At 38.8% G+C, this 26005-nt stretch overlaps 2 protein-coding genes across 3 annotated transcripts; one reads left to right on the top strand and one right to left on the bottom strand.

The window, feature by feature from the left end:
* Nucleotides 1-1732: 1732 nt before the first annotated feature.
* LOC147487486 (ubiquitin C-terminal hydrolase 12-like) lies at nt 1733-14806 on the bottom strand. 2 transcript variants are annotated; one of them, XM_086572054.1, is made up of 7 exons: nt 14394-14806; nt 14176-14305; nt 4976-5145; nt 4549-4834; nt 4314-4470; nt 4112-4176; nt 1733-1959 (listed from the first exon to the last, which is right to left on the bottom strand). In XM_086572054.1, exons 2-5 carry the CDS (start codon nt 14301-14303, stop codon nt 4413-4415), a joined length of 642 nt encoding a protein of 213 aa, XP_086428180.1. In that variant the 5' UTR covers nt 14304-14305; nt 14394-14806; the 3' UTR covers nt 1733-1959; nt 4112-4176; nt 4314-4412. The 2 variants fall into 2 exon arrangements, with proteins under 2 accessions (XP_086428180.1, XP_086428181.1); XM_086572055.1 differs by lacking the exons at nt 14176-14305; nt 14394-14806 and adding an exon at nt 5568-5828.
* Nucleotides 14663-24672, top strand: SDP6 (FAD-dependent oxidoreductase family protein). The gene is made up of 7 exons (XM_086572053.1): nt 14663-15355; nt 16509-16982; nt 17942-18273; nt 20547-20707; nt 21003-21261; nt 23573-23870; nt 23983-24672. Exons 1-7 carry the CDS (start codon nt 14986-14988, stop codon nt 23988-23990), a joined length of 1902 nt encoding a protein of 633 aa, XP_086428179.1. The 5' UTR covers nt 14663-14985; the 3' UTR covers nt 23991-24672.
* The last annotated feature ends 1333 nt before the right edge of the window (nt 24673-26005 follow it).

Raw genomic sequence — 26005 nt, 5'->3', positions numbered from 1 at the left:
CGGAAACAACGTTACCCACAACAAATAGATCAATCCTACACAATGATCGATCCTCCACACTAGACAAGACTTCAATACCCTCCAAAGTAATCCCAACACTTCTCAATGTCAAACAAACAAGCATATACAGTAAAGATAATAATGCAAAAGAGAACCAACCACAAGACAATGATATATCGTGGTTCAGCAATTTGCCTACGTCCACACTGGCGAGATCCAAGCTTTACTAGATGTCCGAAATAACAGATTACAAGAGCTCTCAATTCACTCACAAAGAATGAACACTCAACTTATTAAGAATTTCTCCCTTACAATCTCTCTCTTTCTTTATTTTTGGTTAGGTTAGGTTTCTACAGAAAAAACCTATATTTATACTATTTCAGAAAACTTCCGAAAAAGGGCAAAATTGTGCTGAAATAGGGTGGAGCGCGGGTCGCACCCTCGACCAGGCAAAGTTGAGCGCGGGTCACGCTTAAATCACTGGAGGTCGCCAAAGCATGAGCGCGGGTTGCGCCTTGCCCAGGTGTAAATGGAGTGCGGGTCACGCCCTTCACACCAGAATGAGAAAACATCGTTTTTCTCTACAATATTAAATATTGATTAGTATAGTGGCTAGCAATATATCAATCCTACTTTAAATAACTAGTTTATGATAATAAAAATTCCTAATCTAAATTACTTTAATGGATGCAACTAAAAAATGTAGCTAAGTAATAATGAATATATATATATATATATATATGGTTGCTTTGGTTTGAGATTTAAACTATGCATAAAACAAACTAATTTAAATATATGAATATGAATCAAGAGAGGGAGAATAGCTTGGGAGATATGAATCCACCAAAATCATAGAATTAGTATAATAAATCTACCTATCATGCTTAATATAAATAATCAATAGAAACTCACTATACCTACAAACCTTATGCTCATAACCATAATAATAATATTTGGCTTTCAACGTGCTTTCTATCTTACCACCAAATATTTCTTCAATCTCCAATGATATCTTCTATCTAACCAAATTGTGCTTTAAGTGACATTAAATATACAACTCTAGGTGTCATGGAAAATCCACATATGACATTAACCATACAACTAATTGAAGTGCCATAAAGAATCCAATCATCACACTAAAATACTAAAAACTAGAAGAAAAGAATCTAGGGTTTATGGTATTTGGCTTTACACAATCATGAATTACCTTAAGACCTCCTAACCTCTACAAAGAGCGTTAGATCAATGAACGAATAAGAAAAAACTCAATGGGGGATTTATACTAGAACATGATAAAAGAAAAACTAAACTAAAATATAAGATAAAGGCTTCATCTCCCCTCCCAAGAGAAGGGAGATTAGCTCATCATACTATGCTATGAACATAATATGAAAATGAATAATATTTATTGATAGTAATGGTGAAAAAGGTCTTAACTTTCTTCTCTCTTAATTCTAGATTTAAGATGCAAAAACTAAATTTTCTAGATGATGTAAACTGAGGTTTTTGTGTCTTATATATTAGCTTACATGTTCATTTGGATAGATATTTGAATCCTATGTTTATTTGGTTTCAAACTCTCTGGAATATTTCTAAAAGCAATACTGACAAAGTTGAATTTGGTTGGACCAAAGTTGGACATGGCCCACTTTGCCCTGCAGGCTATTTTCCAAGCTGCAGCTTCTGACAGCTTTCAGTTTTCTGATTCTTGTGAAACTTTAAATTCTTTTCCATGTTGATCTCCTTTTCCTATGAATTTGAAATTAAGACTTTGAGATAAGATTTAAGACTCTTCTAACTCAATTATGATCCTCTTTTAGAGTCACATTATGCTTGACACTTATGGAGACAAATATAACATTTTTGCCCTAGGCCTTTAGCTGTAATTCTCAATGACTCCTTTTTGACTTGTTTGACTTCTTTTCCCTCCATGTATATTTTACATTTAGGTTCTTTGACCTGCAAAAACTCAAATTGCATTATATTAGAATATTTAAATATAAAATAGAGACTAACATACACATAATTGGGGATATAAATCATTACTTTTGAACACTTATCATGAGTACTGGATTATTGGAAAAAGACCTAAAACAGTAGTGGCAATAGGGATGAAAACCATATTAAACATGTATTTTCAGGTTATCCAAATACAAATTTAACAGCACCACGCATATCATGTCGTACAAGTGAGCTACAATGTCTTACTATGATCATATTTAGTTCAGTTAAACGTGTATTTTCATGTTATCCAAATACGAATGTTACAACACTACATAATGTCGTACATATGAGATACAATATCTTCATATATAAATATTGTGGAAGGATATTAGGGGTATTTCATACTATCATCAACTGGGGGCCACGTCCGGAAGTGGAATAAATCTTCTCTGACACATTCAACGGACTATTTTGTCCTACTCTTTAAGTCAACGTCCGATTCAAGAATTTACCCTTTCTTATTTGGTGCTACGTATGTCCTAATCTCGTACATACATCACTCCAGAGCTCTAGATGATATATCTATTTTCCAAATATCTATCTACTAGAACATCTTGGACGAAGTTTTTGATAGCTAGCTATGCATAAATACAACTACAAGGCCTCAACTGTCTTCCATCCAACTGGTTCAACTACATGAATGTTAGGAATATACAACTTAATTGTACTTACTCTTTACCAATTACCAAACTATACAAATATTTTGTCTTGTACGTATCTTGTACTTCTTAGTTAAATCCGAGCCTAGTATAGATACAATATGTCCTTAAGACAGATTTTCCCCCTCACGGTGCTGGAAGGTTAATGGGATACTGTCTCCCAAGATGGAACAGATTTCCTTCTATACAAAGCTAATACTTCAATTCTACAAAATCAACAAACACAACATAGTATTTTACTAAGAACAAGGGGAGAAGAGAAATATTAGAACTCTGTGTGATCTGGTGTGTTTTTCTATCCAAATTCATCCATTATTTATAGGTGAGTGGTGCCTCTTCGAAACAACACAGTGGCTCTTGGGAAAAAGTAAGCACCTCTTTGAAAAGTCACATGTTTCGAAAGGACACACCATTTTAGCATAAAACACTGTTTCAAACCAGTGCCTATTTTGAAAGGTCATACCTTTTCGACATGATGTACTATTTCGAACCAGTGCACCCTTTTGAAAAGGTTTTTCTCACTTTAGGTACTGTTTCAAGATAAATTCATTTCATCTCAAGTGGGGTAATTTGGGAGATAAATTACTCATTCATATCTCAATGGATTTGTACAAATCCATTTTTCTAACCATGAATATAATTTTAATACTATTCCTCAAAACAAACCAAATCCCCAGCAAACATAAGTCCTTAAATTAGTTAACAAAAGATTTGTGAGTTTTAACCCCATAAGGGCATCTCCAATGGGGGGTGTAAACCGTATAGAGAGGAAATTTTACACCCCAAATATCAAAAAATTCTCTCCAATGGGGGTGCTATACCATAGGTAATAGTGTATTAGCTAATAGAGAGGGTGGGGAATTCCCCTTCTCGCTATTAGTTAATAAAAAGCCCGGACGTCACTTAAAATAACGTCTGTTTAACTTAAAAACTCAGACGTCACTTCAACACACGTTTGAAGCTTTATTTTTCTGTTTGCGACGGTCTAAGTCCGTCGCTCAGTGATAAATTAAACTTAAAAACACGGATGTTGCTTTGAATGATGTTTGTATTTGTTTTAAGCTTTTGCGACGGACCAAATCCGTTATTTTACATTATTTTGAATGGGCTGTGACAGTTTAAGTCTGTTGCTATCTATTTTTACACATTTGCCTCCACCTACCATTGGAATAGCCACAAATAGTAAATATACACTTTATGTATTTGGGATTTATCTAGAGTGTATAATCCTAATGGCGCCTATGTGGAGCCTATGTGGAGGTGGATTTTTCCACTCTCCATTGGAGATGCCCTAACGGATTTGGACTTTAACTACCATAACTAGATATACAATAAGAGTACTTTAATGATAGAAGTATCACACCATACCGACGACCTGAACAAAAGAGATGTAAAACAACTACGAAGTAGCTTCACTTAAAACTTTTAACTGAGCCGAGGACACTAACCTCTGCCTCAATGATGATAGTATCCTTCGCCAAGAAATCCCGTCCATGAGCAAACCAAGCGGTTCCTGCAAAACAGAACAAACCTATATATCAGTACTCGCGAGTCGCGAGTATCAAAATTTTTTAAGAAGATGCTTCAATTAACACAGACTAACTAATTAAACACAATTTAATTATTAAAAAAAGTTTATTTCAACTTGACCTTCTTGTTCGTCGTGTTTGCCAAAAGAGTTGTCCCTCACTCGTAATGTGTACTTTGCATATACTCTGTTACGCGATGGAGATGCCAAATCATTGAACACTAGATATAAGGAAATATACTTATTCTTGGGCGCCCCTTGGGATAAAGCTTGATTTTGCTAACACAAACAAACCAAAGTCTATCAGAATACAATTAGTTGAAACTGAATTATTGAAGTTAATCGTATTATATTTACCATTTGTGATTTCCAGCTGAGAACAATTCAGAGAAAAGACATTCCGGACCTAACTTTGAGAACCTCTCAATCTTCCATGTATGATAATAGGTAACTGCAGTGTCTATCATTGACAAACATTCACCTTTGCCAGTATTGTTACGAACGAAGATCTCCGCTCCAAACACGCAAGTATTGTTCACAAGGTACCCATTAGAAGGGTCATTAAAAGTCACGAGTGGTACCAACTGGGAGAAGCCCCACTCTGTCTTCCGCACATGAAAGCGTCTAGCCATTCGCCCATTGTCTAATCATCAAATTAGAATCGTAAATATTCCTGAAGTTTCATAGTTACTAGCACATGATATGAATCATACGTTGTGCTTGGTATAATGCAAAACATTGCATGCAAATTTGCCATTGAAGGAAAAGAATAGAATATAGTTACCTTCAACTGCTAAGTACTTGTCTTTGATTTGATCAAACAAAATAAGCTTGAAGGTGGCATTAACCTCCCAACCAGAAGGGAGTGAGTCCGTCTCAGCTATAACCAGATAGAGAGAAATGTGATCTTTCGCATTCACGCTCTCATCTCCTCTTGGGTAGAGCAACAATTTCCTACAAACACCGATATCATGAGTATTTATAATCTAAATTTGGTGTTTCCCTTATAGGAATTCATGTATGATTCTAATATCACCCTGCACATAACTAGTTAGCAACAGTGGTTTTCAGTGATGTTTGCACTATAATTTTCTGGTGCAACATTGATTTTCCCAGTTGCACAAGACTTATGGCAATCCAAGTGCGAGATGGCCTTTCCCAGTGCAACATGGTCAGTCATATTGCAGTGAAAATTCTAAAAATGATTCCCAAATCCCAACTGATAGTAGAGAAAATCTGGAAAGAGAGCATTCACCTAAACTAAACACACATACATCTATATAGCTAGGTTTGCCATATCCTCCTTACATACATATGTTTTTTAAAGATTGAATAATAACGGTGATATACAAACTAATCATTAATAAAAGATTTACCATTTGTAGCCTCCAGATTCGAAAACATTTGACTCGTACTTGTCGCTTGGCTGAATGATGTTGTGCCCAAATGTTTGACATTTGACACACTTGAGGACATACGTTTTGGCATCGATCTGCATACAGGGCTAGAAGTACCCTTGGGAGATCGCTTTATGGGCCAATGAGCGACCTCCAGCATGGTTTCCACACTTTCCTTCATGAATCTCAGCGAAAATTAACTGACCTTGCTCTGGACTGATGCATCTCAGATGAGGTCCCCTAGCAGATTTGCGAAACAACCTGTCATTTACCAAACAATAGCTATGTGCCTAGTGCGGAATCTTCCTGGCCCTGGCACGCTCATCTGGGAGTTTACCATGCTGGATGTATTGTATAATAGGCTACATCCATGTTTGACTCATCTGATCTCCAGAGAGTGGGCACAGGTCACTGATTGCTAATACATGGTCCGCTTGGTAAGCTGGTCGATCGACCACTTCAATGGTCAGTTGTCTAGGGGCACAGTTCGGTGTTTGAGTGGCTAGGTACGCTAAGCTATCTGCGTGACGGTTCTCGTCACGCAAAAAATGGTGTACTGTAGCTCTGCTGAAAGAAGGAAGTAAATTATTAACAACTTAAAGGTATTTGGAAAGGTTACCTTCGTTGGTAGTGTACTCTTTTGCGATCTGGTGAACAACCAGTTGCGAGTCACTAAAGATTTGGAGCTCCTTTACACCGAGTTGGATTGCCGCACGTAACCCCATTATCAATGCCTCGTACTCCGCTTCGTTATTGGAGGTTGCAAAGTCTATGCGAACTGCCTTTTCTATCATAGCTCCCTCGGGGGATACTAAAACGATTCGATACCATCGCCCCGGGGTTCTTTGGAACCATCAACGTAGAGGGACCAGACTGTTTTTATGTTTGCTTTTGTGGGTGCGACCTCTGCTTCTGGCTCCTAATTGGGGTCGTCGACTGGAAAATCTGCTAGGAAATCTGCGACGACCTAGCCCTTCTACGACGTGCGGGGGACGAAGTCCATGTGGTGCTCACCCAGCTCTTCAGCCCATATCGCCATCCTAGTAGTCTTATTCTCTTTGTGAAGGATCCGCTTCAATGGAAGGTCGCTAAGTACTCTGATTGGATGAGCTTGGAAGTAAGGTCTGAATTTTCTTGCGGAGTATAATAAGGCAAGCACTGCTCTTTCAACGTGGGAATAATTATTCTCGGCTGGAGTTAGCGTCTTACTTGTGAAGTAGATCGACTTTTCTAAATTGTTTTCCTCTTTGAAGATAACCGAACTGATGGTGAAATCTGATACTGCCAGATAGAGCCCCAGTGTTTCTCCGTTTGTTAGTTTGGCTAAGACGGGAGGCGTTGTGAGGTATTCCTTGAGAGTGGAGAATGCTTGGTGACATTGATCGTTCCATGAGAACTGCTCGCCTTTTTTTAGGATCTGTAGGAATGGTCAGCACTTGTCTGACGCTCTCAATATAAATCGGTTGAGTGCAGCGACCATGCCTGACAGTTTTTGTATCTGTTTCTTTGTTTGTGGGTCGGGCATGTCTAAGAACGCCCGAATTTGGTCTAGATTTGCTTCGATACCTCACTGTGAGACTTGATACCCTAAGAATTTTTCGGAGGATGCTCCAAAGAGGCATTTCTCTGGGTTCATCTTCATTCCGGTTCGGCGTAATCTGGAGAACGCTTGCTCAAGGTGAGTGAGGTGGTCACCTACTTTTTTGCTTTTGACGACCATGTCGTCTATGTAGACCTCCATGGTGTCGCCTAACATGTCCTGGAACATGTCAGTTACCAGTCGTTGATAAGTCGCCCCGGCGTTCTTGAGTCCGAACGGGAGAACGTTGTAGCAATAAATTCCTTGCTCAATGATGAATGAGGTCTTCTCCTGATCTTCCTCAGCGAGTGGTATTTGGTTGTACCCACTGTATGCATCCATGAATGATAACAGCTCGTGCCCACAAGTCTGGTCGACTAGTCGATCGATTCTAGGTAGTGGGAAGCTGTCTTTAGGTGTTTCTTGGTTGACGTTGGTGAAGTCGATGCACAGGCAGATTGTACCGTTTTTCTTCGGAACTGCCACGATGTTTACTACCCAATCTGGGTAATCAACCTTCCGTATGAAACCGACTTGTTTGAGTTTGTCGACCTCGTCGTTCACTGCTTTTTGAAAACGTAATAACAATCTTCTGGGCCGTTGTCGAACTGGTTTGGCACCAGGGTTGACGCTTAACCTATGGCATGCAACACTAGGATCTATACCAAGTACATCGATATACGACCAAGCGAACACATCTTTATTCATGGACAAAAAGTTTACAAGATGGGCTTTAAGTGTGGGGTCGAGGTTAGCCCCGACATAGACGAGTTTAGGGTCGTCTTTTGTTCCCAGATTCACTTGCTGCCTTTCTTTGGTCGGTGCTGAGCCTTGTGCTATTTGAGTGCTCTCTGGAGGATTACACTTTGTAGATGTTGTGCTGGTCTGGTGAGTGGCTGTAGCGTCTTCTGTGGTTACGACAACAGAGTCGGCTTGACTTGGCGTGGCCGCGGACAAACGTAAGTCGGAATGGTTTGGGCAAAGAAGACGGGTCAGATCGGGCGGTCAGGCGGGCTTATCTTCACCGGGCGACCTCAAGGATTTGTGACAATGTGACAACTGCTGCCTTAGCGGAGGTCGGGATCTGGGCTGGTGAGAGGAAGTTCTTGTTAGAGCCCCCAGCGTTCTGCTTTGGTGCGGTGGTTCTGACCTCGGCCACCAAGTCTTTGGCCATTGTATAGCTGGTGGGCTCGTTTCTGACGTTTATGGGAGATTCAGTGGTCCTGTTCGCTGCGATGATCTGGTTACAATGATACGCCTGAAGTGGTTGTTCAGAAGCTCCAAAGATTCCCTGGGGCGGAAAATGGATCACTTGATGCAAAGTGGACGGCACTGCTTGCAGTTGATGGATCCATCGTCATCCTAGAATAGCGTTGTAGGACGACTTGGTATCGAGGACGCTGAAACGCGTGTTGAAGCTGACCTTGTCTTCTCGGGCACCCACTGAGACTGGGAGTATGATGTCTCCTATTGGGTCGGCCCTGGAGCCATTGAATCCAAAGAGGGGTGCGATTGGGTCTATGAAGACCGATTTTGGCAGGTTCATCTCTTTGATCGTATGGTAGAACAAAATATCGCAGGAGCTGCCCGGATCTATCAAAACTCACTTGACGGTCCAGTCACTGATTTTGACGTGGACCACGAGTGCGTCGTTATGCGGGAGGCAAACCTTGTTGAGGTCGGCCTCTGAGAAGGTGATATCTCCTGACCTGCGTCCTGAACTGCGTGGTGCGGGTGCGGCCTGCGAAGAAAAGTTGTAAACTTCATGAAGGGCGCCAACGCGCCTTCTCTTTTCTCGAGATGTTGAGATGGAATCATCCTGAAGTGTGATCATGTGAATGGTTCTGTCGTACTCGCGACCTGTTGACGGTTGGCGACGATCTTGACGAGAGCGGTCCCGGGAACGTCCTCTGCTGTGAGAGCGACCTTGGGTCCTCTGATCGCTACGTCGAGGGGGGGATCTGCTTCATACTCTGCGGGCCATGAGCTTGTGGCGCAGGTCGCCGTCGGGTATCTTGGTGTATTGCTTGATGTGTCCGGCTTCTATGAGATCCTGCAAGTAATACTTGAGCCCCCAGCATATGTTGGTCTCATGGCACCTAGCTCGGTGGAAGGCGTAGTAGGGTTGGTCGGGGCGATCTGCCGGTTGTCTGATCTCCGGTCGGTAGTAGGCAGCTCGTTTGATCTTCTCTAGTATGTAACTAAGAGATCTAGTGAGTACGGCAAATTATCGGTCATTGCTCGCTTTGAGTTTGGAGGGCTGCTCTTGTTGTCGGGATCGTTTTTTAGAGGATGATGATACCTCGTAAACTTCTCCTTCTTCTACTTCCTCTTCATCTTGTTTCCGATTTTTCAAACCTTCTTGTAACTTGATGTACTATAAGACCCCTATTTTATATTTACATTATCTGCGTAACAATATTTAATATTTTCTATATTTGACTGTATTTTCTGGTCAACGTGCTAGCATGTAGAATACCAAATAGTAATTTCGTATAATGTTAATATAGGAAACTAGTATTTGAATTTTGAATGTGGGTAGTTTATCTTTAATTTTTGGAAAGCTTTAAATAAAAAGGAAACAAGATATTAACCTAAGTAACATAATATATATATAATACTTTTAATAGAAATAATATTTCCATAGTTAGGATATAAGAATATTTAGTAATTTGGAAGTTAAGGAGAATATAGGGTGTCTCTGGAGAAACTAGTTTTTTCTGAAAAACCACAAACAACACACACAAGCTGAAAACGGAGAAGAACGCGGATTTCGAGAGCTAGCTAGGATTGGTTCTCTCATTTTTTCTTCGATATTTTCTATTGTCGATAACACAGGACGTGAGTAGTTTATTTTCTGTTTTTCCCGTATATAGACACACTTAACTGTACCTTCCCAAAACCATGTTCTGTTCATCGTTCATTTTTCTATTTTTTTTCTCTTCAAAGACTATCATTACTTGTGAATGTTTAAAACTTAGTAGATTGTTAGTACTGTTAACACCATTAGGTGGTGGTAAAGGGAGGCGCGAGCCCCTAACCTCCTCCTCTGTAAAAACGCCATTTCTGCCATTACTGTGATACTGATGAATTTGATTTTTTGTATTTATTTTTCGTGTTTGACCTGTTTTGTTGTATTGAGGGTTGGTGGTTTGATGTATGGTGGTAGTGGGGAGTTTGTGGGGGTTTGAAAGCTCCAAGAACACTAATGGCTGTCGGATCTAAGAATTTGGAAGTGATTTTTCTAACTGGAAATCGGGGGTTGTTTGGTGAATTAAAGCTTTGGGGTTTTTCATCCTAACCAATTTCGGTTGGTTAGTGTTGGGTGGTGTGTGAAGACTTTTGGGTGGCCGGAAATTGGGTTGAAGTGCTGGAGAAGATGAGGGGATCGGCCACTGCTCCTGATAGTTGGGTTTCATTTGAGTGGGGATACTTTGGGCCGGACCACATCAGTTTGTTATTAGGCCAATTCTTTTTAGTCCTTTGTTTTGGGCCAGGTTAACTTGTTTAGGTGGGCTGGTCCCTAAAATTTTAAGTGGGTCGCATGAGAACTATTTAGTTTTGAAATTTTCAAGTTGGGCCAGATCAGTTTATGGGCCGGGTTAAACCGGGTCAGTTTAGCTAGTCGCTTAGGACCAAGGTTTGAACTCTTTTTAAATATGGGTTTGGGTGAGGACCGGGTGGAATGACCACCGGTTAGGACCGTCGACTGTTGGGTTGACTGTTGACCCGTTGACTTTTTCTAAAAATGTTATAGATTGATATTATGGACCAATCCGATGATAGGATGTGGGTGACACTTGTATAAACTTGTTTGTCAGTATCTAATATAGATTTGACGTCGATCTTGTGTAAATTTTGACACGTGAAGATAGAGAAATTTTAAGATGCATAGATATATACGTTTGAATAAATTACGTAACGAAAATCCTAGAACCTAGCTACCACAACTCATGTGATTTGCCCTGTGTGGGCGTATGTGATATGATTGGCCCCTGTATAGGGTGTATATATATGAGATGTTGATTGACCCATGTGTTGGGCAATCGTAGCCGAATAGTGGCTTGATTATCTCCTTCGCAAAACTTTCGAACGAGATGCGCGTTACTTTTATGCCGAATAGTGGCATTACTTACATAATGGCTTTCGTATGAGGGTTACCTGGTGTGCGGCATCCCGCTCAGGGTAGTTACGCACAGAGTGGTACATTATGTAAGGGGAGGTATGTGGATGTACATGTTCGGCGTTGGGTAGCGATTGTGGTAGCCAGGAAAACTAGGTAAAACATAGAGACGATGGGTTACTAGGGACACTTGATAAACGTTACTGCCATGATATTTTCCTCAGGTGTGGTTATTGATTTAAGACTTTCAAGTTAAGTTTCATTTTTGTTATGATTATTACTAATTGCTTGCGGAGAGTGGGTTAAACTAATTATTCTTGCAGAGGACCCACTCGTGATAGAGCATGCATAAAGGTAAGTACTAGGTCGACATAAGTTATTTACTCTTAGTTAAAAGTTAAGGTGCCTTTATGAAGGAACTAACTACCTTAAGCTTAGGCCTCGATGGAGGAACTACCGCCATGTAAAGAATGAAAATTATGTAAATGGTTTTGTATGTACTCATAAATGGTTTTTATAATGTCAACCCGATTTGCATGTTTGCTAATCGGGTGTGTTCTTATATGAACATAGTCGATCACCGACGGGGTTAGCCGATGTTCGAGAAGGTGGCGTGCTGCTCGTGATTGATGTTAGCATTTATTTTTAATAAGATGTCGTTTCATTTTTCCTCAGAGATGTAGTGGAATTTGTTGGGGACATATGTTTAATTCATTTTTTTCCGAATTCTTAAGTGAAGAAGTTTGTAACTTAATTTTTTATCACAAATTTTCTTAATGATGAGTGGATTGTTTTGAGTACTTTATTGTTTAGTTTTTCCGCATGGGTTATTATTCATTAGGGTTATGATATAGATTGGGTTGTGAGGTTGTTGTCACATCTCGGATATCGAGGAGTCGGATATCATTATTATTATCTGATTTATCGAAATTCGGGGTGTGACATGTACCTATCGACTCGAGCGCATACTTCGCCAACGTTTCGGCTGTTCTTCGGGAGCGACCGCGAAGTGAGCCTTGATGTGCGTGGTCGCGCAAGCGTTTGTGAAAGCCACCGCGGCGAATGACTCTTTGAGGCCACTATCCATGTCTAGCAGTTCGGTTTTGAACTGACTTAAGAAGGAGCGGAAGGTTTCCTCCTTGCCGAGTGTAAGCTGAAAGAGTGAATTGAGATCGCCCTTCTTACGTCTGTTATGGACGTATTGGCTTGCGAACAGGTCGGTGAGCTGTTCGAAGTTCTTTATCGAGTCGGCCTCGAGGGAGAAGAACCAGTCGAGTGGGCCATCTTTTAGACTAGCGGGAAATAGTCTGCAATGAAAGTGGTCGAACTCTGGTGCACTGTAGAGTGCTAGACTTTGAACATACCGAGCTATATGCTGGCCTGGGCATGTACGGCCATCGTACATTGGGAACCGTGGTTGGACGAAATCTGGAAGAGAAATCTTGTGGAGTAGCTCAGCAGCAAATGGAGATGCGCGGTAGGTTTTCAGCATCTTTTGCACTATCAGGGTGGAGTCTTTCTTTACCGCATTTTTGTCGAGACTTTAGCTCAGCTCGTTGATCTGTTGGCTGACGTTGATGACGTCGTCCTCAGCGGTGGCACCTAGTGGGTTCTGTGTATCCACTTGTGCTCGTAGTGTGACGTTTTCCTGCCTGAGCTGAGCTATTTATTCGTTTACTATGCCTAATTGTCCTGCTAGCATGTGGAGTTGAGCTTCGAAGCTTGCCATGCTTCGTGGGCTTGAGAGTTTTGGTTACTGATTTGTTTGGAAGTGGTTTGGTTTCTCAAGTAATCGAGACCACAGACGGCGACAATGTAAAGGTGTGGTTTAGGTTTCCCTTACAAACAGTCAATGGGGGACTGGAATAGGTTATTGGATGGACCGAGTTCGTCTTGAGAGCGAACTGCCTACGTATCTTGCTCTTGGGTTTTTTGGGGGAGAGCAGAATCAGGTCTGGCGTAGTTCATAGGAGAGGTATTTATAGATATTGAGAGTGTATCCTTGCCCATCACGTGTAAAGGATATCCCAAACGAGGGGTGGAGATCAGGGTAACATGTGAGAACTGTCCTCATAGGTCTGCTGTAATGATGTGGGGTGTTAGTCTCAGATAAGTAGCTTTGCGTCGCGGACAAAGTGGTCGACGCCAAGATATGTGCAAGTACACCTTTAGTTATGATTGCTTCTGGAAGGGGTATCTGAGTCACTTTCCTAGCGTAGTTCGTGTGACACTGCGACCTGTCTGTATCGTTCTATTAGCTCATGGATGCGACCTGGATCCACAGGTCGATGTGTCATTTCCACCATGTTATGCGCGTGCTGGATAGAGAATATCACTCCCCTACAGGTGGCATTAACCTCCCAACCAGAAGGGAGTGAGTCCGTCTCAGCTATAACCAGATAGAGAGAAATGTGATCTTTCGCATTCACGCTCTCATCTCCTCTTGGGTAGAGCAACAATTTCCTACAAACACCGATATCATGAGTATTTATAATCTAAATTTGGTGTTTCCCTTACAGGAATTCATGTATGATTCTAATATCACCCTGCACATAACTAGATAGCAACAGTGGTTTTCAGTGATGTTTGCACTATAATTTTCTGGTGCAACATTGATTTTCCCAGGTGCACAAGACTTTTGGCAATCCAAGTGCGAGATGGCCTTTCCCAGTGCAACATGGTCAGTCATATTGCAGTGAAAATTCTAAAAATGATTCCCAAATCCCAACTGATAGTAGAGAAAATCTGGAAAGAGAGCATTCACCTAAACTAAACACACATACATCTATATAGCTAGGTTTGCCATATCCTCCTTACATACATATGTTTTTTAAAGATTGAATAATAACGGTGATATACAAACTAATCATTAATAAAAGATTTACCATTTGTAGCCTCCAGATTCGAAAACATTTGACTCGTACTTGTCGCTTGAATGCTTCAAAAGTGAAGAAAATGACTGAATTTTGAAGGTATAATGAGCCGGTGGAGCGTCTCTAATTGATCTAGCCATATCTGCATGAAAAGAAAAAAAAAACATTCTTACACTAAATAAATATATGATATGGCATCATAATATTTTCTTCTGTTTTTTCTTGCTCACTTCAGTTGCTGATTGATCATCACTATGTCCTATCAATTGCCGTTAGACATTGAATTGATGCAATCCCGAAGTATTGTCATCGAGTTTATGATCACATAGACCTTCAAACCAAATTTGTTAGGTTGTTGCATAGTAAGACTGATTTAGTCTCTGCTTGCTTTTTCATCTCCTAGGTATTGAAAGATCAGAACCTAAAAATAGGTCAATGAGTCATCAAAGCAAATTGTAAATTAAATAATAAATAGCAAAAAAAGAACTTTTTACATAGTAGTCTTGTACTTCGTCTTTAATTCTTGCTTTTCCTATTTTGAGTACCAGCTAACTTCCGTGTTCCACAAAGGAATCAAAGTAGAGAGAGAGTCAGTCGGTTTTCTCCTAATGCAAAAAAAATAAGTCCAAGATTTCCTATCCCTAAACGTCACCCCAAAAAAGAAATATCAAATAGACTACGAACAAAATTGGTATTTTAATATTTCGGCTTCTACCGCTCCACGTCACAAAATCTCAGAACGTAAATAAAAAACATTAAACAAAACAAAAAAGAGACACCCTCGCCTTTTTCTTCATCTGATTCCTCCCTTGATAACTAACAATGGCAACAACGTCCCGTTTAAAGGGGTTTGGCAAAATAGTCCTGGCAGCAACAGTATCTTACGGTGCATACGCAATCATTAAAACCAACCCAACTTTTTCTTACAACGACACAGGGAGTAGTTTTTTAGAGAGTTATAGGAAAAAGATAAGTGATTTCAATGCAAGTGTTCCATCTAGACAAGTACAAGTATCTGGGTTAATAGGATCAAGTAAAACTAATCCACTTGATGTTCTTGTTATTGGTGGTGGTGCTACTGGTTCTGGTGTTGCTCTTGATGCTGTTACTAGAGGTTTGAATGTTGGTTTGGTTGAAAGAGAAGATTTTTCTTCTGGGACTTCTTCTAGGTCCACCAAATTGATTCATGGAGGTTTGTTTTTATATTGTTTCTCATTATTTGTATATTTGTTTAGATGTTAATGTTGTTTAGGAGGAAAGGGCATTTTCGTATTGCATTGGTAATATGGGAATTAAGGTTTATAGGCATTGGATTTGTTGGAGTTGAGTGCTACTTTCTCCATTAAGTGGCAGGAGATTAGTTTAAGTAAATGGATGAGGAAATTCAAATTGAGACTAGTTTACTTAAACTTATGTAGTGCAATGACATTTTTGTTGCAAATTATATACTGGGTGCGATATGAGACCAATCACAAATAAATCATTTAATTGATTAGTGTTTTTTTAACCTTTTATTCGCAACTTATTACTATCCTTGTGTTATGATTAGGGACATGGTACAAGGTGGATTTTTAGGCCAATATTGGCCTTCGATGTTCACTTATCCTTGTGTTTACAATAAGTTCCTTGTTCTCGATAATATTTTCATGTTTCTTGTAGATGTTGATACTTAAATGTATGATGCGACAAAGGGAAATACATAAAACTTTGGTGTAGGAATGTTATATTTAGTTGGATATGAGTATAATCACTAAAAATAATTGTAGTATCAACATACTTGATATGATACATGTATCTATATATTCTCAACATATACGAGAAGAAGTGTCGAATCCCTATTCCTCGTATTGATATTGGCACTGGTATCTGTATGTAGCCATTTCTCTATGGTTCATCTGGGAGACCAAAGAGCATTAGTCTTTCTGTCTTCTTGATGGAGCTTGATCTCAAGCTATTGAACACACTTTAATGAACGTTAAGAACAGCTGAAACAGTAACAACACTATGTTGTGGAGCTACTGTTAGTTCTGCTTCTTTTTCTTTCTTTTTTTTTTTGGTTTTGGTTTTGGTTTTTGTTTTGTATGTGATTTGGTTCATAGATGTCAACCTGTTCACTATTTTGTCATTTTCTTAAATTGGCCGACTAAGTTGTTTTTAGTGCCACTGAAAATTTACCTTGGGTGGTCAGCACTTCATGACAGTAAAAGTATCAATCTAGCTGCCAATACTTTGAAGTTCAGAATAACTGTTCCATCTAATCAGCTTGTACTATTGTAAATCACAATAAAGATTATTTCCCCTTAATCATTACTCAATTAATTGTCTGTACTTGCCTCTTTTCTTAGGTGTTCGCTACTTGGAGAAAGCTGTCTTTAATTTTGACTATGGGCAACTGAAGTTGGTTTTCCATGCGCTTGAGGAGCGCAAACAGGTTATCCAGAATGCTCCCCACTTATGCCATGCCTTGCCATGCATGACACCATGTTTCAACTGGTTTGATGTAGTGTACTACTGGATGGGGTTGAAAATGTACGACCTGGTCGCAGGGCCGCGGCTTCTGCATTTGTCTCGTTACTATTCTGCAGAAGAGTCTGTTGAACTTTTTCCTACTCTTGCAAAGAAGGGAGGGGATAGAAGCTTGAAAGGTACAGTGGTATACTATGACGGACAGATGAATGATTCTCGACTTAATGTTGGACTTGCGTGCACTGCTGCATTAGCTGGTGCATCAATTCTTAATCATGCAGAGGTTATCTCCTTTCTTAAGGATGATGATAGCAAACGGATCGTTGGTGCCCGTATCCGAGACAATCTGTCAGGTACTGCGAGCACACATTATTAGTTGACTTGTTAGAAGCTGAATGAGATTGTCTTATTGTCTATCCTTCTCTGAGTTACTTATTGGTGACTAGTATCACATTCGAGATACCAGTTTGATTTCTATTGTTCGTTTTTTTCTTCAATTTCTTAAAAGATTGATTAAAAAAAATCTCTATAATTCTTTCTTAATTTTAGTTAATGTTACAACTATATCCAAATATTTACTCAATTGACCTACTACGCTAGATGGAAATATGTGCTCTGTATTTATTTCATACATAAAAATACTTTATATGGTAATTAGTAATGAGATGTTCATGTTTTATATTTCAAGCATTAAGTTGGTACTTTGTAACAACCGATATTTTCCTATCTAATTATTTATGCCAATTAAAAATTATGTATTAGGTGTTAGGATCATTGTTGAGGACCATATTAGGTGGGAGAACCAACCCACATGTAGGTGTATGGAACCTAGACCCGTTTGGGACCATTGGAGGTCTAGAAACAAGGTTTTAGATTTTGAGGTTTGAGAATCTTAAAGTTTATTTTTGTTATCTTGTTTTCCACGCAAGTTCCCAACCCTAGCTACTAAGAGGAAGTGGTTAGGAAGAAAGCGGCTTACAACACTATTATTGTCTTATTTGAAACATTGCTTCACGGGTGCGTTAGAATTATGATGATTAGGTTTTTCTTGTGTTACTAAGGTTAAAATAAATTGATGTAAGATTCAAAAATAAATTGACCAAACATTAACAATAATGCTTTATACAATTTTAAATAGCGGTAAAATTAGATAGAAAAATAGCAGGCATCTAATTGTTATTGAGTGGTGAAGCATTTGCAACCGTTCGCTTGCTTTAGCATTGCATAATAGTAGTAGATGACGAGCTTTATCTAGGAAACTAAAATGTACATTTTTCTGTTATGATCCTCACTGTCTATCAAAGTGCAACAGGCAAAGAGTTTGATGCATATGCCAAAGTTATTGTGAATGCGGCTGGGCCGTTTTGCGACTCTGTGAGGAAAATAGCTGATAAAGATGCAGCACCCATGATTCTTCCAAGTAGTGGTGTACACATTGTTCTACCTGATTATTATTCTCCTGAAGGAATGGGTTTGATCGTTCCCAAGACTAAGGATGGACGTGTTGTTTTCATGCTACCGTGGTTGGGAAGAACAGTTGCAGGAACTACCGACTCAAACACTACAATAACAATGCTTCCAGAGCCACATGAAGATGAGATACAATTTATATTGGACGCTATCTCTGATTATCTTAACGTTAAGGTTTGTGTTTCTTCTAAAATCTCCTTTATTAAAAAAACAGATATGGTGATTGTAGTTTTGAGTTTACATTGTATATCGTATTTCTGATCAAGTATTCTTTTGTCACCGTGATTCTTTTTGGGCATGTTTGATTATGTGGAAACTGAAAAACCAGTTTTCCAAAAAAATATTGGTTTCTAGCAAGACAATAAGACAGGAAGATGAAATTTTAAATTCTTGTTAAACACTCTCTTTCGATTTTCCTATTTTTTAGATTGGAATTTTCTTAGAAATTAAATCAGGCTCGATATCCTAACTTAACTTGAGAGTTAGTTCTTTGAACACACACACTGAGAAGATTCTATGTACTTGTGTTTCCTTTTGGAGTTTTATTTGTATATTTGTTTCCATTTTTGTGTGACACATTTTCCTGGATGGTTGGAATAAGGACTTGTGTAAGGGTAATGGTGGTAATTTCTTCTTTGCTTTCTTTCTTTCTTCTTATTTTCTTATAGTTTTTTCACGCACAACATTAGCCAAACATCACCAGGGTTGTAGTTCTTCAATGCAAATGTACAGTTTAAAAGGTTCAGTATAGCCAATGAAGTCATTTGTTTGTGGAAATTTGTGCAGTCACCGCTAGTTGGGCTATATCGGCTTAGGCGCAGTATGCCATTAATGGGGAAGTAAGTAACCAGAACAGGTGGTAACCACTAATTTGAGGAATAAAGTGTTCAATACAGTTGAAGACCTGGTGGTCACCAAATTGATGGCTGGTGTAGAGCCTAACACGATACGGGTTTTCGATCTGTTAAAGTTTCTAATCTATGACCTACTAAACAGATAATATCACCCAATATTTTCTGATTTATTGGAAAATCTGAGACAGTAGATATCAACTGGTATTAGTATATGCAAAATTCATTTTCAAAGAAAAAAAGGGGCAAATTCTTTTTCTGAATAAGGAGACGAAAAGGAGCAAAAGAAGCTAGGTTCTTTTTTCATTTTTAAATGACCACATTAGTCTGATATGTGAAGGCTGATAGGAATTAGACTATGTTAATATTCAGTCATACTGTATGATAAATACCTTCCAGTAGTTCCTGTTTTTGTTTTTCTGATTTCGTTAAAAAAATCATCTGACAGCCACTCTTTTGTGGAACTGCTGAGAATTGGTTTAAGCATTGTTTTGTGTAAAGTGCTCTGTATAGTACCCTTTTTCTTATCTGTAAATTCATCACATTTGGTAGGAGTTGAACCTGGATCTTTCAAGTGTGCCTCAACCACCAGACCACTTAAGGCCTTTTTAAGTGCTCCTTAATAATACCAACAATTCTATACATGACCCAAACATCAAATGTCTATTGGAATTTGTTCCGTGCCATATTATCCGGTCAAGACCTGGCTAGCTCCACTAGTTTCAGTGAATTATTGTCACTGTGGCACTTGCTGAATTATATCTTGAATCGAATATAAATTTTCGAAAAATGGAGTTTTAACAGATGCTAATTAAAATAAACACTGCCCATATGTGGATCTGAATCTAAAAGAATATTCAATAACTGAAATCCTAATCGATAGTCAATATTAGTATCCAAATTCAACGTTCGTAAGCTTCTAATAAGGTTAAATTGTTCTTTTGTAAAGGGATTTAGATTCGAAATGAACCTCCTTAGGAGTTTTGACTTGTGTGGTCACTTAATATCTTTTGGGATGAAATGGTGTTTTGCTACTATAGACTAAAAGAAAATATGTTTTATAACATCTACCTATGTCTGTATATAAGATTTGATGTTTATAGAAAATAAGTTTTCTTCGTCTTCTGATGTAAAGTATACCTTATAAGACGGAAGCTAAGTCTGTGTACTGAAAGGAAATGTGAATGGTGCTATGCGTGTGAGTTTGGGGGGGTGGTGAGTGGGAGTTCTTTGGAATTTTGCACCAAGTAATAATTATGATTTGGATACTCTTTAATACTGTGATCACTGTTTTAAATTTTACTAGGCTGAAGGCCATCAATTTGAAACTACTATTGGCCTATGAGTTTTAGCGTCACGCAAATACCTTTTTGTTTTCAAAGTGATGAACAGCTTCTTGCTGAAGGCTTGAACTTTTTTTCTTTGTTGATGATACTTTGTTCTTGTTATACTGGTTTTTGTATGTACCTATTAGAGAAATGTCTTTCTGTATTATTATGTCTTTTGGTTACTGTGATAGATATTTTGTTGCTGCTATGTAGATATACAAGCATACTTCTATGTTCACAGTAGTAATATGATTATATGAAAATTCAGGTACGCAGAACTGATGTTCTTTCTGCTTGGAGTGGTATTCGCCCTTTAGCCATGGATCCAAATGCTAAAAACACAGAGAGTATATCTAGAGACCATGTTCTCTGTGAAGATTACCCTGGTTTGATCACGATAACAGGAGGAAAGTGGACTACATATCGAAGGTAATTTTCATTAAATTGGTTTAGTTTTGATTTTATTATTAAATACGAATGGACTTTTAAACTGGGTTTGCAAGGTTTCTCTTCTTTCGGAATATACCTGGATATGGCAAAAGACCTAAAAATTAAAGTATTCAAACTTAGCCTAAAAATTAAAGTATTTGACAGAAGAAGACACCCATCTTGAAGTATCTAGTTTCCTGTTTCCTGATGCTTATGTTTGGTGGGGAATTAATTTCAAATACAAATATACTTAATCAGTAGTGTATGTTCTAGGCCTCACTAAATTTTATTTCAGTATGGCGGAAGATGCAGTTGACTTGGCTGTTAAATCTGGAAAGCTGAGCCCAACTAATGGCTGTGTGACTCCCAACCTGCAAATTGTTGGTGGTGATGGGTGGGACCCAGCATCATTCACAGTGCTTGCTCAACAATATGTACGTATGAAGAAGTCATATGGTGGAAAGGTTGTTCCAGGTGCAATGGACAGCACAGCAGCCAAGCATCTGGCTCATGCATATGGTACATTGGCTGAACGAGTGGCGTCCGTAGCTCAGGTTTGGATTTTCGTAAACTATTTTCTTTAGAAGTCTTTAAAGAAACTTTGCTACCTGTTTTCTTTTTTCTTTTTTAGCTTTTTAGTTTAAAATTATTTTTTCTAGAGAATAGCTTAATCAAAAAATTGAACTTACACATGGGAATGTACTTAGAGGCACTATAAAGTAACATGGATCATATAGTTGCACATTGCTCCAAACACCTGACAGAAAACTTTGGATGCTGTTTATTGATTATACATTTATAGGGTGTCAGTAACATTAGATGGGATGTTGTTCTTTGTATCACTTTTTCATTGTATTTTCTTAAATATAGCAATCATCTATTCGTTAAATATCAGAGATATCAAACCTTACAAGCGTTCTACGTTTGAACTATATGGCTTATATTAACTACAAGAAGTTGCTTATATTCTTATTTGATGCAAAGTTGCAAACGCATTGAAAAGAAAGTTAAATGATATTTAAATGTAAGAAATCGGTCAGGAGAAATCAGGGAAATAGTACTTCCGAGGAATGTCTGTTTCCTATGAGACTGTAGCCTCGCCTTTGAAGAATAAATCCATAGTAGGCCTTTTTTTTTAATCCTGTGGGGAACTCTTGATTATACTTCTTCTTCAACAAATTTCGTAATGCAAGAAGAATGTCATCTCTTTCAGTACCGGAAAATGAAATATGGTCGCAGGTTGTGGATTTTGTGACAAAACAGCAATGAGCTTGAACTATTTGGATAGGATAAAGGAATAGTGACTGTGGATAAGAGTAGTCCAGGTAGACACGGTAGTGTTCTAAGAAATCAGGGTGCAAGCACCAAGAGTTGCAGTATGTTTTCCTTCTAATTATGCTCATAAAAGATCCAACGATAGGAGTGTGATCTGACTCCTTGAGTATGAAACTCCATGTGTACGCATGGAAATGTTTGGCATCAATAGGAGTTGACTAAACATCTATCTGCCCTTGACCATTTTCTATTGTTACCATATCTCAATAGTTGTTCTAGCCTTTTAGGTGCAGAAGCATCCAGATGTTTAGACTAGTTGAGGTGACGAATTTGGAAGATGGAGAAGCCTCTCTTGGATGAACAGAAATGTCTTGTGAACACATGTTAAAGTCTCCTACTAAACATGATCAGAAATGTCTTATGAAAATTGTGTTCCTTCAGCTTTCATTCATGTTATTACTTGCGCAGACTACTGCCTGAAGCCTTTTAGTAGAATGCTATCTAAGTTTTTATATATGCTATAAAGTAAACAATACATTCTGGTTGGTAAAAAATGCAATAGTTCATCTGCATACTCATCAGCGTCATAATTCCCGAAAACAAATGAAGTTTTGGCCAGTGAAGTGGATATCTAAAAATCTCCGGTAGAGTCTATGCACTCCCTGATTCAGTAAACTACAGTTAAATACAACCATGGTAGAAAGCTTGTCTATCAACCTAGCATCTATAATGGTTTCGGACATGGAAATTTCTGTAACAGAGGGTGGTAAATTAGTTGTTGAGCATCAACCCTTATGCCATGATGTTCAGGGACGAAATATACCTATGAAGTGGAATTTTGGGAACCTGATTTTTTTTTTCTTATACATATATGAACTGTCTAGTTTATCACCTTCCTCAAAATCTGCATTTGCCATTCATATATAAGCCAGCATGTTGCGATGTATCAGCGACATACATTTGAATCTTTTGAGGGGGGTGGGGTGCTGATATATCGGAAGTCATGGATATTTTGGGCTTTCATCATGTGGAGCATACAGCTGGAGTGTAATAGGAAGTGTTTGGAGGATCAGATGCAACATACTGCAGATTAGGTTTTCATACACCTTTGGTGCAAGTAATGGTTTGACATAACATACATTTGCTCGTTTTTTATTTGCTGATTTTGTTGTGCTTCAATAGGCCATCTCGTTCTATTTATCTATCTTTTGATCTATGATAGTGGCAGTTACTGATAACAACAAATTGATTACTGATAGTAAGGCCTTTTGAATCTGTTTTTAGTTTAGATCTTAGAAGTGAAGTGTAGAGAAGTATATAATGTGGTAAAATATATCGAACATCCTTTCCATGCACGTGAAGTTAGTTTTCACGACTGCTGCTTGTGGTGAAACAAAGTACTGAAACACCCAAAGTTTAACAAACCAATACCTGGCTATCTTCGTCATATATGATTTACTCAGTTCTGTGATGACTGATGAGTTTAGGAGATGTTGGATTCATTGTTTGTGAAATTTTTCACTGTGAGCAGAATATATTTGAGTGTTTGTAATGTCGAGCTTGTGTTCTCAAATTTCTTTGTTTTTGTAGAATGAAAATCTTGGAAAGCGGCTTGCCCACGGATACCCTTACCTGGAGGCAGAAGTTGCATATTGTGCAAGGAATGAATACTGTGAGTCTGCTGTTGACTTCATTGCTAGGAGATCTCGACTTGCTTTTCTTGACACTGATGCTGCTGGCCGAGCATTACCGAGGATAATTGAGATACTGGCTGCTGAACACAAGTGGGATAAATCTAGACAAAAACAAGAGTTAATGAAGGGTAAAGAATTCTTGGAAACTTTCAAGTCATCAAAAAATGCTCAATTCCATGATGGAAAACACACAGGTAATTTCTCGTCCTTTTTCGTTGTAGGAATTGTTGAAGTTAATTGTTAAAGTTGTTTCCATTTCCATTTCCATTTCCATTTCCATCTCCTTATGGTTTCCGTTTCCTTTAGGTTCTTGAATTAAGATGTGACGGATCATTACAACTAATAAACCGGTGAAGTGGGGGTGCTGCAGATCTTTTTGCCGAAGTGTTTGCTCATTGTGCCCCTTGCGTTCACCTATTCTTGCCGGTTGTTGAGACTAACTATTGATCAAAGAAAAAGATATTATAAAAAGACTGTTCAAATTCTTTTTGGAGCAAAGAATACATACTGGTTAAATTATTTACATGTCTTTCCATAAACTTAATCCTATGGGTCAGAGGAACTGCCTTGTGGAAAACATGTAAATCAATAGAGGGGATTAGAGGCAAATAATTTTGTTGTAGCTGATCAAATTTCTTGGTCATTCTTATTTTAACTTTAGCAACTAATACCATGGATTTTCAGTTGGTTGCTGAGATTGCTTAGCAATGCAGTTTGTTTTGCAACTGGTTAAGGTGGCAATATTGCACCACTCTCGGAGTCTTAGTTGCCTTGCGGAAGAAATTGTTATCCTGATACAATCTTTTTGGTTTTCTCAAGGTTATTCACTATACAGGGAGTCTTATTCATCAGCCATATTGTAATGATCAGGCCCCTTGTTAACAGTTTGAGAACGAATGAATGCTTGTTTTTTTTCTAGAAAAAACTGGTTGAGGTGGCAACTTTATGCAGTGTTTTCATTTATAGAAGCCTGATTCTTTCATCAACTTTACTCAATGCTGTTGATTCTGTGTTTTCGGTTTTACCAAATTTCCTATAATGGAAGCGGAGGCCTGTGATAATATCAATTAAAACACTGGTATTCATTCCTCCATTACATTGTCGAGAGCTCTTTTTTTAACACGTCCAGTTTGAATCTTCGGTTCGCATTTATATTTTCGTTGGGATCTTGCCAAAGTACTTCTGACATGAATATAAACATCTATTTATTGGCAGATATGTACTGGAAATGCTTGAAATGACATGTGTGGGGAGTGATATTCTCATTCAGGAATATCAAGAACGTGCTCAGCATAGTGGAAATACCACACCAACCTCTGATCTAGTTCTCTGAAATCCGAACTACCTTCAAAACGACCTACATCAATAGCTCATGTCAACGAGCTATGAGATTGCTCTAGAACAGATCAACTCGCACATCACCACGCAGATCGTTCTATATCATGACTCGGCCTATCTTCTACAAACAATCATTGCCAAAGCTACACTTACACAATTCACCACCGCAAGTTACTAACCACTGTAACCACTCCCATCATTACGGAATTCCTACCAACATCATTCCAATACTCCTCCTCAATCTGAACCATACATTTGTGTTTGTCCTTACACGTGTTGGGTTGAGATTCACCTCCACCATTTATAAATACCTCCCATATGAACTACGCCAGACTTGATTCTTCTCTCCCCCCATAATCGAGAGATAGATACGTAGGCAGTTCGCTCAAAGAACGAACTCGGTCTTTCCAATAATTAACCCCCTTTCTCTTCCTAATCTTGTATGTAGAGGAAGACTAAAACACTCATTTTCATTGGCGCCGTCTGTGGTCTCTATTTCTTGAGAAACCACTTTACAAATCCTAAACTAAAAAGAAAACATCATCAAGCCAATGAAGCATGGCAAGCCTCGAAGCTCAAATCCAGAGTCTAGCAGGTCAATTAGGTACGATGAACAAGCAAATCACCTTGTTCAGGCAAGAGAATGTCACGCTTCGCGCGCAAGTGGACACACAGAATCCACCTGGTGCATTAACAGAGGACGACATCAACGAGGTTAATCAACAGATTAACGAACTGTCACAAAGGATCGACCAAAGTGCAGTCAAGAAAGACGCCAGTCAGATCGTTCAAAAGATGCTGAAGACATACCGCGCGTCCCCGTTCGCTACTAAAGTACTAAACAAAGCTTCTCCTCCAGATTTCATCCAGCCACGTTTTCCAATGTATGATGGCAGCACGTGTCCTGGTCAGCACATAGCTCGCTACATTCTTGCACTCTATAGTGCACCAGAGTTCGATCATCTCCATTGTCGTTTGTTTCCTATCAGTC

The sequence above is a fragment of the Coptis chinensis genome, chromosome 7 (genome assembly GCF_015680905.1).
Source record: "Coptis chinensis isolate HL-2020 chromosome 7, ASM1568090v1, whole genome shotgun sequence".
Taxonomy (NCBI): Eukaryota; Viridiplantae; Streptophyta; class Magnoliopsida; order Ranunculales; family Ranunculaceae; genus Coptis; species Coptis chinensis.
The sequence above is the reverse complement of the archived record's forward strand: the minus strand, read 5'-3'. Positions and strand labels throughout refer to the sequence as shown.